The sequence below is a fragment of the Schistocerca nitens genome, chromosome 3, assembly GCF_023898315.1.
Source record: "Schistocerca nitens isolate TAMUIC-IGC-003100 chromosome 3, iqSchNite1.1, whole genome shotgun sequence".
In the NCBI taxonomy this organism is placed as follows: Eukaryota; Metazoa; Arthropoda; class Insecta; order Orthoptera; family Acrididae; genus Schistocerca; species Schistocerca nitens.
The window spans coordinates 740,268,334-740,287,402 of record NC_064616.1 but is presented as its reverse complement, the minus strand read 5'-3'; the positions used below and the strand labels follow the sequence as shown (position 1 = coordinate 740,287,402).

The 19,069-nt window shown below is 43.6% G+C and overlaps 1 protein-coding gene across 1 annotated transcript in view; it reads right to left on the bottom strand.

Annotated features, from left to right (window-relative positions):
- LOC126249412 (gamma-tubulin complex component 3-like) overlaps nucleotides 1–19,069 on the bottom strand; it is a 207,721-nt gene that overhangs the window by 1,444 nt on the left and 187,208 nt on the right. Inside the window, exon 14 of the mRNA XM_049951067.1 lies at nucleotides 1,819–2,061. Within this exon, the coding sequence (XP_049807024.1) occupies nucleotides 1,819–2,061 (243 nt within the window). The remainder of the gene's footprint in view (nucleotides 1–1,818; nucleotides 2,062–19,069) is intronic.

The following is a 19,069-nucleotide window of genomic DNA, read 5'->3' as shown; positions in this document are numbered from 1 at the left end:
GATCAGTGGAAGAATGAACTTCAACACCATTCCATTGACGGTCGGCTTGACTAACAAGTCCAAAACAAAAGGAGGTGTTGGGGTTTGGGCTGGGATAAACGGGGTACACCCTAGACTAGAGTGTGCAGTCTCTCTGGGGAAGCTGGCTACAGTATTCCAGGCAGAGAGATTCGCTATATGAGAGTGTGTAGCAGAGAATATACACAGGTGCTACAAGACTCGTACCATCCACATTCATCCAGAGAGCTGCTGTGAAATCTGTATCAAGACTTGCAATGAAACCAAAGATTGTGCAGAATGAAATAAATCCTTTGTGACGCAATGAGAAAGCAGCAGAGTCATGTATATAACTTATAGTCACAATGTATTTGTACTGTTTACAACTTTTCAAATGAGCAAAAGAGAAAAATACAAAAGACATTCCTATTCCCTATCTCAAACTAAGGAAAGATGGTCTCTTGAGTCATTTAAGGGACAATATAGCTGAAAGACAGCTGAAGTGAGGTTTAGAGTTACAGAATTTGACCATGGGAACTACTGGCTTGAAGAGTTAACATGCTAGTTTGTACAGTAATTAACAGAAAAAAGTACAAGCATTTGAAGATATCTTTAAGTGTTTGTATAATGCACAGATAATAATGAAAATAAAGAGGTTGCAGAAATAATGTCAGGTGAGGCATATAATACCATTGGATGTATGAAGAAGGGAAAGGTGCCTGGATATGATGTTTCAGTTTAAACCGATTTGCTTCACAAAAAAGGATACAGGTGTGTCTAACTTACAAGACTATCAGTCTCCATATTATATACACAATATTAACTAAAATCATCACCAACCACAGAGGAATAATTAACAATTACTAAGCAAACAAACAAAATACTTTACAACAACACAACAGACAATCTGCAAGTCCTGAACGAAACTACAGAATGGAGCAACAAGTACGAATTATTAGTTAGCCTGAGATAAAAAGATTTTGAGAAAGCTCCTGGCTAAGTTTGAGCTAAATCTGTACTAACAACCTTTGAGAAACTAGACTGTTTTAGTTTTAACAACTGCTCTTATGGTAAAGAATACATACATCAACATTATTGTTTTCATTAGGTTTCTTCCAGATAGTGAGAAGTTTAAAATGGAAAGAGAAGTCAGGTAAGGAAATTCCATACTGTCATGTACTCTCATACTGAGATCCTACAGGGCATGCTTAACTGTCACACTCCAGAAATTTCATTACAGTATACAAAGCAATCAGCACGACAGTTTCAAACTTTAAGAGAGCCATAGTCAGCAACTAAGTCATTTTCTGCCATATTCATTTTCTCTTGTACTGGAACTTAATTGTTCTAAGCAGGGCTAAAGACAATATCTGGGTTCAGTGCCTAGTCTGGAACAGAATACAATTCCGCGACTAAGATCATTATATTGTACATTTTGCTGTAGAATGACAGTTCCGTTTTACAAGTCTTTGTATTCCACAATACACATAGTACCAATACAGTATTTGTCTGATACATTACCATCTCACCTAATGAAGGCAGAGAAGTTATTTGGGAAAAAATGTGGAGTTACATTCTGAGCAACAGATTCTAAATCTGGAAAATTTCACATAAAAAAACTCCTGATGAAAACCCCAGTTATTTAAATGTTCCCATATTCTTTGGATCATAATGTTGACATCTCACTATGATGTTGAATGAGACGGTTTTACAATTATAGTATGCCTACACTCAAGTCGAATGACAAATTTGAACATCTTAGATTATCAAAATGCACTGGAAAAAAGCTCTCACCCCTCCAACAATGCCAAAATATGTTACCTGATAGCTTTTTGCCAATACGTTCAGTTGAGTGCGCATGCGAGGCAGGAACTTATTTACGAAGTCATTCACCCTTGCAGATTCCCTTTCCTCCATCGTACTGTCCATGCCAGAATTTTCAACTAGCTTCTCATATTCCTTACGAGCTTCCAGCTCCTCTGATGCTCTGTCATGCAATTCTTGTTCTAAGCTTTGCAGCTGTAGCATCAAACCATACACAGACCGCAAGTGGGCTGCCAAACTCTGGAAACAAATTGAAATAGCTTTTGTTAAACAATTTGAAGCTGCTTTACTACAATTATTATACTGTTCCTGAAGAAATAATAGTTAAATGTGTTTCCCATAGTTGAAACTTGGCCTGACGGAAGTACAAGTGATACCAAGCATCAATCTTGGCAGCACGCACAGACTATCGGTAGGAACACTGAGGAAATTCAGAAATAGTACCTACGGAGGAAGGAAAAAAAAAAAAAAAAAAAAGACGGGCAAAAATCGTGCTGGAAGCTGAAAGATAAGAGAAACCCAAAAGATATACGAGGAAAAGATTATGACATAGCTTCCCAAAGATGAGAGGAAGGGATGTAGAGGAAGAATGGAGAAGGTTCTAACAGGCCATAGTCAAGGCAGTGGAAGAAACATGGGGAAAACATTGACAAAATTCACACACAAAGAAACTCTATGATTGAATGAGAGAATTGCAGAAGCAGTCAAGAAGAAGAACACCACATGGAGAGAATGGTTCAAGAACAGAACAGAACATAAGAGAGAGAGAAATGGAAATGACTAAGCAGAGCAGCTTAGAAAATGATAGCATTGGCTAAGAAGCTGTCTTGGAAAAAAATCACTAAAGAAATAGACGAGAATTTTAAGGATGAAAAAGAAGATATTATACCACATATTAAGTAACAGAAGGAAGCAGAAAGAAAATACTTCACGAGTCGTCAACAGAGAAGGAAAATCAATCGGCAGGAGGAAGAAATTGTGAAAGTATAGAAAGGATACTTCCAACATCTATATGAGGATCAGGATGAAATGAACACATGTAATGGAACAGGTCAAGGTTAGATTAGATTAGATTAGATTAGATGAATACTAGTTCCATGGATCATGAATACGATATTTCGTAATGATGTGGAACGAGTCGAATTTTCCAATACATGACATAATTAGGTTAATTTAACAACATACTTAATATAACAACTTTATTTTTTTGTGTTTTTATTTTTCTTTATTTTTTATTTTTATTTTTTAAATATTTTTGTTTTGTTTTTTTTTTTCTTTTTTTTCTTAATTGATATCTAAAAATTCCTCTATGGAGTAGGAGTAGTTGTCATTCAGAAATTCTTTTAATTTCTTCTTAAATACTTGTTGGTTATCTGTCAGACTTTTGATACTATTTGGTAAGTGACCAAAGACTTTAGTGCCAGTATAATTCACCCCTTTCTGTGCCAAAGTTAGATTTAATCTTGAATAGTGAAGATCATCCTTTCTCCTAGTATTGTAGTTATGCACACTGCTATTACTTTTGAATTGGGTTTGGTTGTTAATAACAAATTTCATAACAGAGTATATATACTGAGAAGCTACTGTGAATATCCCCAGATCCTTAAATAAATGTCTGCAGGATGATCTTGGGTGGACTCCAGCTATTATTCTGATTACACGCTTTTGTGCAATAAATACTTTATTCCTCAGTGATGAATTACCCCAAAATATGATGCCATATGAAAGCAATGAGTGAAAATGGGCGTAGTAAGCTAATTTACTAAAGGAAACAGAAAGAGTGGATCTGCAGATGTCAGATGTAAATAAAGCCGTATTAGAAAAGTAAAATGGTAAAGTATCTGGAGTAGATGATATCAGAGTAAAAGTAACCAAACCACAGGACCTTTTGGGATTCAGTAGGATTTTTCATTTCTAATACAGTTTTGTCTTCATCCAACATCTGCAGATTATCTCTTTCTGTTTCCTCTGTGAAGATGTTATTTCCTTCATCTCCCTCCATTTCATTAGATGTGTTTGTTTCATCCTGTCCATAAACATCTTGGATGTATTCTTTTCATCCTTTCATAACTACTACCTCCACCCACATGGGTTTTTCCCTCTTTTTTGATTACTTTTGAAATATTTTCTTTTTGCTTCCTGCTGTCATCTAATATGCAGTATATCATATCTAATATGCAGTATATCATCTTGTCATCCTTAAAATTATCTTCTATTTCTTTTGTGAATTTTTCCTAAGACATTATCTTAGCCAATGCTATTCTTTCTTTTCTTTGCTGCTCTGCTCAGTCATTTCCATTTCTATCTTATGTTCTGTTCTGTTTCTGAATCATTCTCCCCATGTGTAGTAGTAGTAGTAGTAGTAGTAGTAGTAGTAGTAGTAGTTGTTGCTGTTGTTGTTGACTGCTTCTGCAGTTCTCTCATTCCACCATGAGAATAGTGAGGGTAGCATGGACACATGGAATGATTCCAGGCAAATGGGTAAAGGCAATTATTGTACCTGTTTTAAAGAAGGGTAACAAGGCACTCTGTCAAAACTACAAAAGAATAGCTTTACTCGGCCACAGCATGAAGATTTATGAAGAGAGAATTTTACAGGAAATCAGAAACAGGATAGAACAACAATTAAGAGAAGAAGAACAACAAGGATTTCAGTCTGGAGGATCAACTATACATGCCATATTTACATCTAGACAGGTAGAAGGTGAATTTGGGGAAGATATCACAATTGCATTCATAGGTATAAAAAAGGTTTATGACGTGGTTAGAATGGAAAGACAAGTTTTGAACAGACTGGAATTGTCAAAAAGAATGAAACTCAGAATCATAAACATCTGCAAGAAATGCCTGAAATGTGTTATGATAGATGGCAAGAAATCAGAATCGCCTACAACATACAGAGGAGTTTTACAAGGAAGTGTGCTCTCTCCAATGTTCTTTAATATAGCCATGGACAATGGACAACATAACGGAAGTTCATCAAGGGTCAATAGCAAAAGATATGGTGATCTGAGAAGAAAATTAGCAGAAACTCTAAGAATAACTAAATACCTGGCAGAGAGCAATTTATGAATCAGGCATGGAAACAAGTTTCAAAAAGAGTGAGATGATCAGAATCAGCAGGAAAAAAGAAGGAAATTAAGTAGTAAAGGAAAAATTGTTAAAGAAGTAGATACTTTCAAAAATCCAGGAAGTAAGTTAAACAAGAAAGGAAACATCAAGAATGGAAATTCAGAGAGGACAGAAAACTGTTCAAAACTTTGTTTATTGCATATCGATATCGGACACAGTTACAAATCAAAAAATATATAAAAATATATGAGTCATATCCGCCAATTTTGACCTATGGATCAGAATGTTGGACCTGGACATAGAAAGGTCCGAGCTGAATACAAGTGAGACAGGTGCATGTTCTACAAGGTATCCTGGATAAGATGAGAAGGGACAGGATAAGGAATGAAACAATATGAAACACCCTTCAGATCAATACCCTAAAAGAAACTATGGGGAGAAATAGACTTACATGGTTTCACCACTTTAAAAAACAGGACAAGAAATACTTCCAAGAAGAGCTCTAGGATGGACAAAATCTGTAAGGAGACCAATTGGAAGATCATGTTGAGATACATCAAAATATTATTCCGTATGACATCAGAGAGTGAAAGTATGCAAAGTATGTTAGTTTACTAATTTCTATACCCTCAAAATTGGCAATTATTCTGATTGCAAAAGTTGCTGAATCTAGTCGCTTTAGCAGATCAAAATTAAGAATTTTCCAATTGAGATTCTCATCTCTATGTACACCCAAAAACTTAGTATGCTCTACCCTGTCTACTGACTTCTGTTGATGTGTTATATTTATTGAAGGAACTGTACTTTTTGCAGAATAAAATTGGATGTACTGTGTTTTTTCAATGTTTAGAGCAAGCCCATTTCCAGAAAACCAATTAATGACTTTTACAAAGACCTTTTTTGTACCATTTTCAATTGGAGTTTCTTTTACTGGATTAATAGTTCAAATGGCTCTGAGCACTATGGGACTTAACATCTGAGGTCATCAGTCCCCTGCAACTTAGAACTACTTAAACCTAACTAACCTAAGAACATCACACACATCCATGCCCGAGGCAGGATTCGAACCTGCGACCGTAGCAGTTTCGTGGTTCCGGATTGAAGCGCCTAGAACCGCTCGGCCACAGCGGCCAGCTCTGAGTCACAAACAAACACACTACTGGCCATTAAAATTGCTACACCAAGAAGAAATGCAGAAACGGGTATTCATTGGACAAATATATTATACTAGAACTGACATGTGATTAAATTTTCACGCAATTTGGGTGCATAGATCCTGAGAAATGAGTACCCAGAACAACCACCTCTGGCCGTAATAACAGCCTTGATACGCCTGGCATTGAGTCAAACAGAGCTCGGATGGCATGTACAGGTACAACTACCCATGCAGCTTCAACACGATACCACAGTTCATCAAGAGTAGTGACTGGCGTATTGTGACAAGCCAGTTGCTCGGCCACCATTGACCAGACCTGAATTAACTCAGGTTCTGAAGTCTCATTCGACAGTCAGATTTGCGGCTGGTGAAAGTTCCATAGGTTCCTCTGGCCAATTCAATTGAGGCTGCAAAATGCTCAGACAGGTTATTCCCACTATTTCACACAATGTCCCATTAATCAACAACCCATTTTCCTCTAGCTCTAACCTTTTCACTGTTGTGAGATTCCCTATTCAAGATGAGCCACTACTGTAACTTTAGCAAAATGTGTCTCACTGTTGGAAGTGCAACTGGGGCCTAGTCATCTCTTTGTTGTAATCTTTCCTTTTTTATGACCCAGCAGCAACTTCACTGTACAGGGGTTCTGATTTCCTCTCACTTGCCTGTTCAGACAAATGGTAACCTCACCTCAGTAACGCTTTTGCAACTCCACTGCTTCTATTTTCACATGCCTGTTCTTTTCCTGTGCAATTAATAACAACCACTGCATTTTTACCCTGACAAACTTCTTTGGTATCACTAATGTAATGGGATACCTGTGGTCCTTGTAACACGGGTGCCATGACTGCTTCTCTGTTACTGGTAAAGAAACCAAAATGTACACTGACTCCATTGGTTCTTTGCTTCCACCATGGCTAGGTTAAAATTAGAAGGTAAGTTCTTATTACTAGGTTTAAGACCAAATTTACTTTTAGTGGTAGCTTCTTTTGCAATTTCCACAGCTCCTTCAGGTGCTGATCTGGAGACAACAGTTTAGTCTCAGCATTCTCACACAACTTGCTGCATAGCTCCCAGCAATTCCAATACCTCTTACCATGCTTCTGATATGCTATTCTCCAAGGACTGTAGTCACTTCACGATCACTACTTCCCTATCCAACACTTTCACTTCAGTTTGTAACCTCTTAATGTTCAACGTTCAATGATTCTTCCACAGTTACTGCACAATTCATTACTTCCCCAGTCAACTGGAATATCTAATGTGAGGAAAGGGATACTCTTTACCCTATCCTCTCCCTGAAGTCCTCTACCACCCTGCAGCAATTCATCCCACCTACATTACACCTCATGTTATATTTATACCCAATAGACAGACAATAAATCTACTCTTATCTCTTAGGCCTTAATACATATGGACTACTACTAATTGGTTTGCCCAAAACTTCTCACTTGCTTTTTTTCACTTTCTTTTTCACTTTACCCTTCAGATTCAAATCCATAAATCCTGGAATAACTGCTTGTCTCTCTTGAAATTATTTCAAATGTACCACATGAACAACTGTTGCCATCATTGCAACTCAATCTTTACATTCTCTGGTGAGCAGTTTCCACAAGTTGATATGGCCCTTGACACTTCACAATTTTTTTTTATATTCCCTTTTGAGTATAGAAAGTCAGTAACATTACCCATTGGCCAACCTTGCATTGAGGCATTCTTGCTGTACAGCCCACTGCTGCTTCTTGCTTTTCTAGTGTCCTGGTATTAGCCTTGCACACCCTGTAGCATATTTCCCTTATTACTCTCATGAGCCCTTTTACAGGATCTCCTGTCTCACCTTCTTATTTTGTTAACTTGTTTAATGGTGATGGCATCTTATGACCCTATAATTCTTCTTAAGGTGACAATCTTGTATTTGTGTGATATTCTGAGCTATACACTGAGACCACATACCTTAGATTAAACATCACAACTGGAATGGTATACTAACATCGTCTTTATAGTTTTTACACACACACTCTCTCTCTCCTTCCATTAGCTTGAGGATGTAAAGGTCTCCTTCTCAACTTTTTCATGTGTAACAGCTTACACAGTATCTGAACCATCACCATCATCTCAGGTACCCTGAACCTTAGTATCTAATTATTTCCTAGTGCTTGCACCACTGTTGCTGAGGTTGGGCATAGTGACTATTTTCACTAATCTCAAAACATGGTTGATCATCATGAGAACATATTTCTTCCCTGCAGGTGTTTTGTTGAAAGGACCTGAAACATCAATTCTGGGCCACTGAAATGGTGCTAATGCTTGAAATAACATCTGCAATGGTACTCTCATCCAACTAAACTGCATACATTCACTGCCTGTCTTCTGAACTGTATGCTATTTCTTCAATTCGTTAAAATGTATCTGTAATACTGCTACTTTCCTACTTAATCTGTTGGCAGTCCCTTCTTTTTTGCAGGTTTATATATGACGTCAAAATCAAACATACTCAATTGTACTGCCCATTGAGTCAACCTAATAGATGGCTCCTCCAACTCCTGCAACTATTCAATCCTGCATGATCCATTATCACTTGAAACATTTTCCCATAGAGAGAACACTTTAAGTAGGTGATCCCACTGATAAGGGTCAACATTTCTTCTCTGCTGAGTTTATTTGCCTTGATGCATATACTACCAGTTGTCCTATGCCATCTGTTTCCTGACACAAACACAATCTAGGGCTTAGTTGAATATATTGCATGAGAAAATGAATTCCTTAGTAAAATTTGTAAACACCAAGATCAGACTATCCGAAAGCTTCTTTCAGTTTCTCAAAAGCACATTGACAAACCTCTGACCAAACAAAATTTGAATCTTTCTTTAGTAATTGTGTCAGTGGTCTGGCAACATCTGTGAATCCTTTTATGAATCTCCTATAATAATTCGCAACTCCAAGAAATGATTGTAGTTCCTACACCAATCCAGATATAGAAAATTTAAGTAGGGCTTTAACCAACCTTGGGGTTTGTTCTAACCCCATCACTACTAATTATGCCACCAAGGTATGCCACCTCTTCCAACACAAAATTACACTTCTCCTTACTCAACATTAACATTGTGGCTCTTGGTCTCAGGAATACTTCTCATAGGCATTGTCTGTGTTGCTCCATATCACTCACACATATGATTGTATCATCAAAATTTACGATGTACTGATGTGGTTTCAATCCTTGGGAAACTCCATCCAACAACCTCTGAAACATCACAGATGTGTTCTTCAATCTGAAAGGCACCCTACTGAACTTATAATGCCCCCACAACAAAGAAAAAACTGTTTTTGGTCAGTCCTCTGGAATGACTTCAAACTGATGGTAGGCACTTAAATCCATTGTTGAAAAATACTTGCACTGGCCCCAAATAGTATATGGTTTCTATAATGTTTGGCAAATGGCACATGTCTGTTATAGTCTTAGCATTCAGGCGTTAATAATCACAACAAAACCTGTATTTTGATGATCCATCTGCCAATTTTTGGGCACAATGACCATTACAGCCACCTATAGGCTACAGCATTCCTCCATAATCCCATCCTTCAGCTGCTGACTGATAAATTCCTTCAGAATCAATTTCAAGTACTTCAGGCTCTGTATGGTTTACGTTAACCAGTAATTCATTTCCTGTTGGTATTTGGTATTGCTTAATTTGCACTGCTGTCAATGACACTTTTGGAAAAAACCTTACCCATAAATTCCAAGAACAGCACTTTTTTCTTCCTAATCACTCCCCTTCTGGCGCTTCACTTTCCTTCATAATGCAGTTTCATTGGTGTTTGGTGATTTTCCAAGGCCGACATCAGTAGTATCCAACACCACCTCCTACAGGATACTCACTTTAGCTATCAACACCACCTTGGTTAACCTTAAATCCTGGGTGCTAAACTTATCCACAAACACAAGTATCATTTTTCACAATTTACATACTGTACAAATGCACCACTTCTTTCACTAAGCAACCTGCCTGATACAATACGCCATTTGTTTCCAATGTTTCCACCATACACAACATCCCTACCAGTGTGCTATACTGAACATCAACCCAAAGTGGTGTCCTGGTACCCTTAGGTACACAATTGTGTGAATCGAGTCTTGGTGTGATTAGAATGAGATTTTCACTCTGTAGCAGAGCATGCGCTCATATGAAACTTCTTGGCAGATTAAAACTGTGTGCAGGACTGAGACTCAAAGTCAAGGCCTTTGCCTTTTGTGGGCAAGTGCTGTACCATCTGAGCTACCCAAGCACAACCCATGACCCATCCCCACAGCTTCAATACTGCTACTACTGGCAGAATTAAGTGGGTTTTTACTGTGTTTGAGCCCCGGAATGGTGGTGCTCTTCCGCCACTGCAATGGAAAGACGACATTGCACCACATCTAATTGAAGAGAACGAGGAGACATTGCTTGTAGTCACATGAGAGATGTTTAATCATCTGACTGTAGATCCGATCTGTTCCAGAAGCTGTGTCGGGGGAATATCAAGGACGCTGAGGAGCTCCCAAGAGGACTTACCCTTGCAGCTGCTGTTTGAGAGTGCGAAAGGCGGGGGAGTAATACTCCGACACAGAGGCTCAAGCATAGTACTCGGTCAATTGCTCAGCAATCGCGTTTGCGTCTGTAGATAACACGCCATTCACATTAACATCTGGAACACCTGTTGGGATCTGGTACCTGACAATACGTCTGATCTTTGCCCAGACTTGAGGTGGTGTCGTATGGTACCCAACGGTCGAGACATATCTCTCCCAACACTCCTGCTTCCGCTGTTTGATAAGTTGGTTAATGCAGGCACGGTGATGTTTAAAGGCTGAGGTGCTGCACAGAAGGGTGCTGCTTATGCCACTATAGAGCTTGCCGACACTCCTTAATTGCTTCAGTGACTTCCGGCGACCACCAAGGGACTGCCTTTCGCCGAGGGTACCCTGAAGAGTGTGGGATCATGTTTTCTGCCACTGGAATGATTGTTGTGGTCACCTGTTCAACCATCATATTGATGTTACCATGTCGGGGAGATTCAATGGTGACAGCAGAGGTGAAAGTTTCCTAGTCCGCCTAGTTTAACGCCCATCTGGGCAGGCATCCGTGAGCCTGACACCAGGGCAGTGACAGGAAGATAGGGAAGTTGTCACTACCACAGAGGTCAACATGTGCTATCCAGTTGATATATGGGAGAAGTCCTGGGCAGCAAACTGATAAATCAATGGCAGAGTAGCTACCATGAGCCACACTGAAATGTGTAGCAGCCCCAGTGTTTAAGAGGCTGAGGTCGAACTGAGACAGTAAAGTTTCGACATCTCTGCCTTGACCAGTAAGCATGGTGTCACCCCAGAAGGGGTTACGGGCGTTAAAACCTCCCAAAAGTAGGAAAGGTTTAGGGAGTTGATCAATCAGTGCAGTTAATACATTCAGGGATACTGCACCATCTGGAGGAAGATATACTTCCTGTATCGTCATTATTCTGACAGCCACAGCTTCAAAAGGGGTTTGAAGGGGCACAGTTTCACTACAGATTGAGTTTAGGACATAAATGCAAACTCCACCTGACACTCAATTATAGTCACTATGGTTACTGTAGTATCCCTTATAGCCATGGAGGGGAAGGTTCCACATTGCTGGGAAGCAGGTTTCCTGGAGGGCAATGCAGAAAGCAGGTGTAAAGCTTAACAGTTGCTGTAGCTCAGCCAGGTGGTGGAAAAAACCACCGCAATTCCACTGGAGGATGACATCATTGTGAGACTGGGAAGGCATGGAACATTCAATGGGGCAGTTTACGACTCAGAGTCACCTGCTGCCACCGACTTTTTATGCGAGCAGTCTTTATACATTGTGTCTGAGGGTCCGGGGAGATCTAGGTCCTCAATGGACACCAGAATCTCTACCTCATCCGCAGACGCAGAGCTCGTACAAGTAGGTAGTGGTGGTGTGGGTGCTACCGCCATTCCCTTGGTCTTGGGGACCTTCTTTTTGGATTTCTCTCACTGCTCCTTGGGTTTCCGTAGCTTGGAGGACTTCACTGATTCAGTCTCCAGGACTGAGGATGAGCATGAAGCACTATGACCAGCTGCTTTAGGGCTCTTCAATCACTGGTGGGTGTCATCTTTCCCACTAGCAGAAACTCGGGAAGGGAGTAACCCAAGGGACCCCTTCCTAGCGAGAGGAGCCAAAGAAGACTTACACTTCTCCAGCTGAGAAGTGGGGATTGATGTCCCCGATGGTTGGGGGAGGGGGGGGGGGGTGTTGCTCCGAAAGTAGGTGGCAACCATGAAGGGGGCCATGTGTAGTCTTGTGGTTCAGAGAGGCGACAGTAATGTGAGGAACTGATGGGGCAAAAACTGTTCTCATAGCGGCAGCATAAGAGGAGGTCGTAGCCACAGGCTGTAGGCACCCAAATTTCCTCTTGGATTCAATGTAGGTCAGTTGGTCCAGCATCTTATATTCCATGATTCTCCTCTCTTTCTGAAAAATCCTGCAGTCTGGCAAGCAAGGTTAATGACGCTCTCTGCAGCTGACCCAGATGGGAAGCAGGGCACAGGTAGTATTGGGATGCGAAGGATGTCCACAATCCCGACAGGTGATGCTGGAATTACAGTGGGAAGACATATGGCCAAACTTCCAGCACTTAAAGCACCTCAACAGTGGAGGGATATATGGCTTTACATCACAGTGTTAGGCCACCAGCTTGACCTTCTCAGGTAATGTGTCACCATCAAAGGCCAAGATGTAGGCACCGGTGGCAACCTAATTAATCCCCGGGCCTCGATGGATGTGCTGCATGAAATGAACACCTTGCCACTCTAAATTGGTGAGCAGCTCGTCGTCAAACTGCAAAAGAGGGTCCCTGTGGAATAAAATACCATAAACCACATTTAAGCTCTTACGAGGCATGATGGTAACAGAAACATCCCCCAACTTGTCCCAAGCAAGTAATGCCCATGACTGGGCAGAGGATGCTGTTTTTATCAAGACTGACCCAGAACACATTTTGGACAAGCCCTCCACCTCCCCAAAATTGTCCTCCAAATGCTCCACAAAAAACTGAGGCTTCATGGACATGAAAGGTTCCCTATCAACTCTCATACATATGAGGTACCGGGGTGAATAAGATTCACTGTCATCCCTAGCCTGGTGTTCCTCCAATGGTGGAGCCAGGGAGGGGAACCATTTGGGGTTATATTTCTTCGTATCGAAGTTAGACTTTGCCCGCTTAGAGACTGCTGGCGGTGGACCACCAGCAAGAGATGATGTAATATGCTTCATGGTGTGTCATCCGCCCTGGTGCCACCCACTCCAACCAGGGGCTCTCCCCACGGGCACCACCCAGCCTCAGCAAGTGCCACCTAACAGGAGGGCCATTGCCGAGAGTCCCAGTACCCCAGGGAGATGGGCATCTACTCCACAGCATACATGGGGAGTTAACAGTACAGGCTTCAGCTGAGTGATCCCTGTCTTGTCAGGGGGCTACAACCAATAGGGTACATGACAGCCCCACCACAATGGACTTGCTATCATGCTGCATATGAGGTGTAAAGAAGTCCATGGTCATCGTCAGCACAGAAAGTGACACTGCATAGTGCATGGCAGAAACTGCACCCAGGAATGTATCCTCGCCGAAGAGATGGAGAGTGAGTGGTACTGCAATGCGATGACGAGAAAGTAGTTGGTTGGTTGGTTGGTTGGTTGGTTGGTTGGTTGATTTATGGGGGTTGAAGGTAACAGACTAAAAAGGCCATCGGTACCTTTTTCCATGACCATGAAACACCCACAAAGAAGGAAAAACAAGCAATGCAGACAAAGGATGACACCGAACAAGAAAGACATAGCCAAAGACCAGAAAAGAGGAATTAAAAAGCACACAGTGTTACAGTGGTTGGCCGACCATGGGAACAAAAAAGGAAAAGCCAACCACCAAGAGACACAATAAAAACCCCAATCTAAAACTGTAGGCCAAAGGCCAGACTCGACACCAAAAAAAAGGACACTAACACTTGGACCGAGCAATAAAAGCCCCCTGCATGAAAGAAACTCAAAACTAAGCCTGCCATTGCAGTGTCATCTGCTAAAAGTGCAGGGAGCATATCGGGCAGCGCAAACGTCTGCCTGAGTGCAGTTAAAAGCAGACAGTCCAACAAAATGTGGACCACCGTCAATGCTGAACCACAGCGACAGAGAGGTGGGTCCTCACAGCGCAATAAATAACTGTCCATCAGCCAGGTGTGGCCAATGGGTAGCCAGCAGAGGAGAATAGAGTCCTTGCAAGAGGCCCACAAGGAGGAGAGCCACACACCTGTAGTCTCCTTGACGAACCTAAGTTTGTTGATTGAAGGCAGGGTGCACCTTCTGCTGCAAAACTGACTGGAGATCACACTCCGAAAGACCAATATCCAAGGTCAGTGCACCGACAGTCTGTTTGGTCAGCATATCAATACACTCATTACCCAGGATGCCGACAAGAACCGGAGTCCACACAAAGACCATGGAGTAGCTGCAATGGGAAAGAGTATGGAGGGACTCCTGGAAAGCCATCACCAGATGAGAGTGAGGAAAACACTGGTCAATAGCTTGTAAACCACTCAGGGATTCACTACAGATAACGAAGAACTCACCTGGGCAGGACACCAGCCTCCACAAGTATACTGTTTACAGGGCTTGTGCGGAAAGCTCCAGTTGCGAGTTGGACCTCGCAGTGAAGTATGGGGTCAAGCAACCGCAATGCGGAAGGCAATGCCAAACCATGAGCCAACTTGCATGCGGAAGGAATGAAGTGACAGAAAATTTTGAGTAAAAATTGGGAGCAGGCCCCTAAGAACCCACCCATGAAGAATGGTGAGGATGTGATGTTGCCACGTTGCATTGTACACCTTCTGCATGTCAAAAAAGATGGCAACCAGATGCTGAAAGCAGCCAAATGCAGTGCGGATGGTAGACTCCAGGCAGACCAGATTATCGGTGGCAGAGTGGTCCTTATGGAACCCACCCTGGGACGGAGCCAGAAGGCCCCAAGACTCAACTAGACAACTCAACCTCTGGCTCACCATGCATTCAGCAACTTGCATCGAACATTGGTGAGGCTAATGGGGTGGTAGCTGTCCACTTCCAGGAGGTTATCACCAGGCTTCAACACTGTGATGATAATGCTTTCCCGCCACTGAGAGGGGAACTCACCCTCAACCCAGATACAGTTGAAAGGTCGAGGAGGTGTCGCTGGCAGTCCACCGAGAGGTGTTTGAGCATCTGATAGTGGATGTGATCCAGCCTGGGAGACATATCAGGGCAAGCGGCTAGGGCACTTTGGAATTCCCACTCACTGAATGGAGCATTGTAAGATTCGGGATGGCACGTATGGAATGAAACACTCCAATGTTCCAACCACTCTTTCAGGGAGTGGAAGGCCAGTGGGTAATTTGTAGAAGAGAAACTCTGAGCATAATGCTCTGCTAAGAGTTCTGCCATCATGCCTGATTCATTACAGACTGCTCCATTCAGGGAAAGCCCAGGTATGCTGACGGGTGTCGGATACCCATAGAGTTGCCTAATATTGCTCCAAACCTGCAATGGAGATGTTCGGACGCCAATTGTGGTGACATACTGTTCCCAGCATTCCTGCTTCCATTGGCGATTAAGGCGTAAGGCTCGGGCACGGAGCTGCTTAAAAGTAATTAGGTGTTCCAGTGACGGGTGCTACTTATGATGTTGGAGGGCCTGCCTGCAATCTCTAATCACCTCAGTGATTCCCGGTGACCACCAAGACACAGTCTTGCACCAAGGGGACCTGGAAGAACGGGAAATTGCTGATTCCGCTGCAGAAATGATGCCGGTAGTGATCGTTTGAACCATCACATCAATGGCGTCATGGGAAAGAGGCTCAGTAGTGGCAATGGAGGCCTTATTAAAAGCCCATGTGGGGAGGCGCAAAGAAGAGTGATGCTGCGGCAGTGACAGAAAGATTGGAGTGGTCACTCCCGCACAAGTCATCACGCACACTCCATTGGACAGATGGTAGAAGGCTGGGACTGCAGACTGAAAGGTCGACAGCTGAGTACGTGCCACGTGCCACACTGAAATGTGGGAAAGGTTGAGTTGTGCCACCACTTGCTCAATGACAGTACCTCAGCCTGTTGCCACCAATTCACCCCACAAATGGTTATGGGCATTAAAGTCACCCAGTAACAGAAAAGGGGGTGGCTATCAGTGTAGTCAATACACGCTGTGGGACATCACCATCCGGTGGAAGGTAGATACGGCAGACACTGACAGTCTGAGGTGTCCACACCCGAACAGTGAGAGCCTCTACAGGTGTTTGAAGAGGTACACACTCGCTCTAAAGAGTGTTACGGACGTAGATGCACACTCCGCCAGACATCCTTGCGTAAGCTGACCGATTCTTATAATAACAACCATGATAGCCATGGAGGGCTGAGGTTCACATTGTGGAGGTGGAGGCTGATGAATTGGCAAATTGGCGGAGCTAAGCCAGGTGGTGGTGGTGGTGGAAAAAACTGACTGATGACCCCAATTGCTGGGGGGGGGGGGGGCTGTTTCCAAGGTAGGTGGGTAGGTGGTGCGGGACCAACGGGGAGGGAAGTGCCCCCCCACCATCAAGGGGGCAGGTGTAGTCTTACAGCTCTGACAGCTGACTGGAATTGGTGCAACGGATGGGGTTGTAACAGTAGTGATAGCGACAGTGTAAGATGTTGTCATGAGCATGGGATGGAGCCTTTCCTTTTAGCCTCAGTGTAGGTCAGTCAGTCCAGGGTCTTGTATTCCATTATTTTTCTTTCCTTCTGCAGAATCCAATAGTCTGATGAGCAAGGGTTGGTTGGTTGGTTGGTTTGTGGGATTAAAGGGACCAGACTGCAACGGTCATCGGTCCCTTGATCCAAAACTTAAAAAAAAACACACACACACACACACACACACACACACACACACACACACACACACACACACACACACACACAGGAAAAAGGCGGATAATAGAGACAACAGACAACACAGGACAAGAAAAACTCAGACAAGGAACAGACATAACAAATTAAAATCACACGGAGTGTGGCGGTGGTTGGCCGACCATAGAGAAAAAAAATGGAAAGCCAACCACCGAGAGACACATTAAAAACTCAGTCTAAAACCGTAGGCCAAAGGCAAGAATCCACACAAAAGAACGTAACAAACACTCAGATTAAACGATAAAAACCCCCTGCCCGAATAAAACTTAAAACTAAACCAGACATAGCAGGGTCATCAGTTAAAAGGGCAGGGAGCATATCAGGCAGCGCAAATGTCTGCCTGACCACAGCTAAAAGGGGGCAGGCCAACAAAATGTGGGCCACTCTCAAAGCCACCCCACAGCGACAGAGGAGGGTCCTCCCGGCGCAGTAAATAACTGTGTGTCAGCCGGGAGTGGCCAATGCGGAGTCAACAAAGGACGACTGAGTCCCTGCGGTTGGCTCGCATGGATGACCGCCACACAGTCGTCGTCTCCTTAATGGCACAGAGTTTATTGTGCGTGATCCGATCGCGCCATTCAGCATCCCAAAGCACAAAAACTTTTCAGCGGAGGACTGCCCGCAAATCAGTTTCTGGGAGGCCAACATCCAGAGATGGTTTACTCATGGCCTCTTTCGCCAGGCGGTCAACATGTTCATTGCCCGGGATACCGACATGACCGGGGGTCCACACAAAGACCACAGAGTGGCCGCAACGGGCAAGAGTATGCAGGGACTCTTGGATAGCCATCACCAAACGAGAACGAGGGAAACACTGGTCGAGAGCTCATAAACCGCTCAGGGAATCGCTACAGATAACGAAGGACTCACTTGAGAAGGAGCGGATATACTCTAGGGCACGAAAGATGGCAACCAGCTCAGCAGTGTAAACGCTGCAGCCATCCTGCAAGGAACGTTGTTCAGAATGGTCCCCTAGAGTGAGCGCATACCCAACACGACCAGTAACCATCGAACCGTCAGTGTAAACAATGCCACAGCCCTGATACGTGGCCAGGATGGAATAAAAGCGGCGGTGGAAGGCCTCTGGAGGGACTGAGTCCTTCGGGCCCTGTGCCAAGTCGAGCCGAAGGCAAGGACGAGGAACACACCATGGGCGTGTACGCAAAGTGGCCCAGAAAGGAGGTGGAACAGTGAAAACCCTAAGCCCGGAGAGAAGCTCTTTGACGCAGACCGCGATTGTACAACCGGACCGGGGCCGATGTTCTGGCAGATGGACGACCAATCGCGGGAACAGGAGACGATAGTTTGGATGCCCGGGCAAGCTTAAAACATGGGCAGCATAAGCGGCCAGCAAACGTTGGCGCCGTAACCGCAGGGGAGGGACACCTGCCTCCAATAGTATGCTGTCCACAGGGCTGGTGCGGAAGGCACCAGTGGCAAGTCGCATCCCACTGTGTAGTATTGGGTCCAGCACCCGCAACGCAGATGGGGAAGCGGAGCCATAAGCCAGGCTCCCATAATCCAGACGGGACTGGATTAACGCCTGGTATAGCCGTAACAGGGTAGATCGGTCGGCGCCCCAGCTTGTGTGGCTCAAGCATCGCAGAGCATTTAGATGCCACCAACACGCCTGGTTAAGCTGCCAAATATGAGTCAGCCAAGTCAACTGGGCATCAAAAAGGATACCCAAAAACCGGTGGGTCTCCACCACAGCAAGAAGTTCGCCGTCAAGATAAAGCTGCGGCTCCGGGTGGACAGTGCGTCGCCGGCAGAAATGCATAACGCTAGTCTTGGCAGCCGAAAACTGAAACCCATGCACTACAGCCCAAGACTGCGCCTTACGGATGGCGCCCTGTAGCTGACGTTCAGCAGCTGCAATGCCAAAAGAGCTATAATAAAGGCAGAAGTCTTCAGCATACAGGGATGTGGAGACAGAATTTCCCACCGCTGCAGCGAGCCCGTTTATGGCAATTAAAAACAGGCAGACACTGAGGACAGATCCCTGAGGTACCCCGTTCTCCTGGACTCGGGAG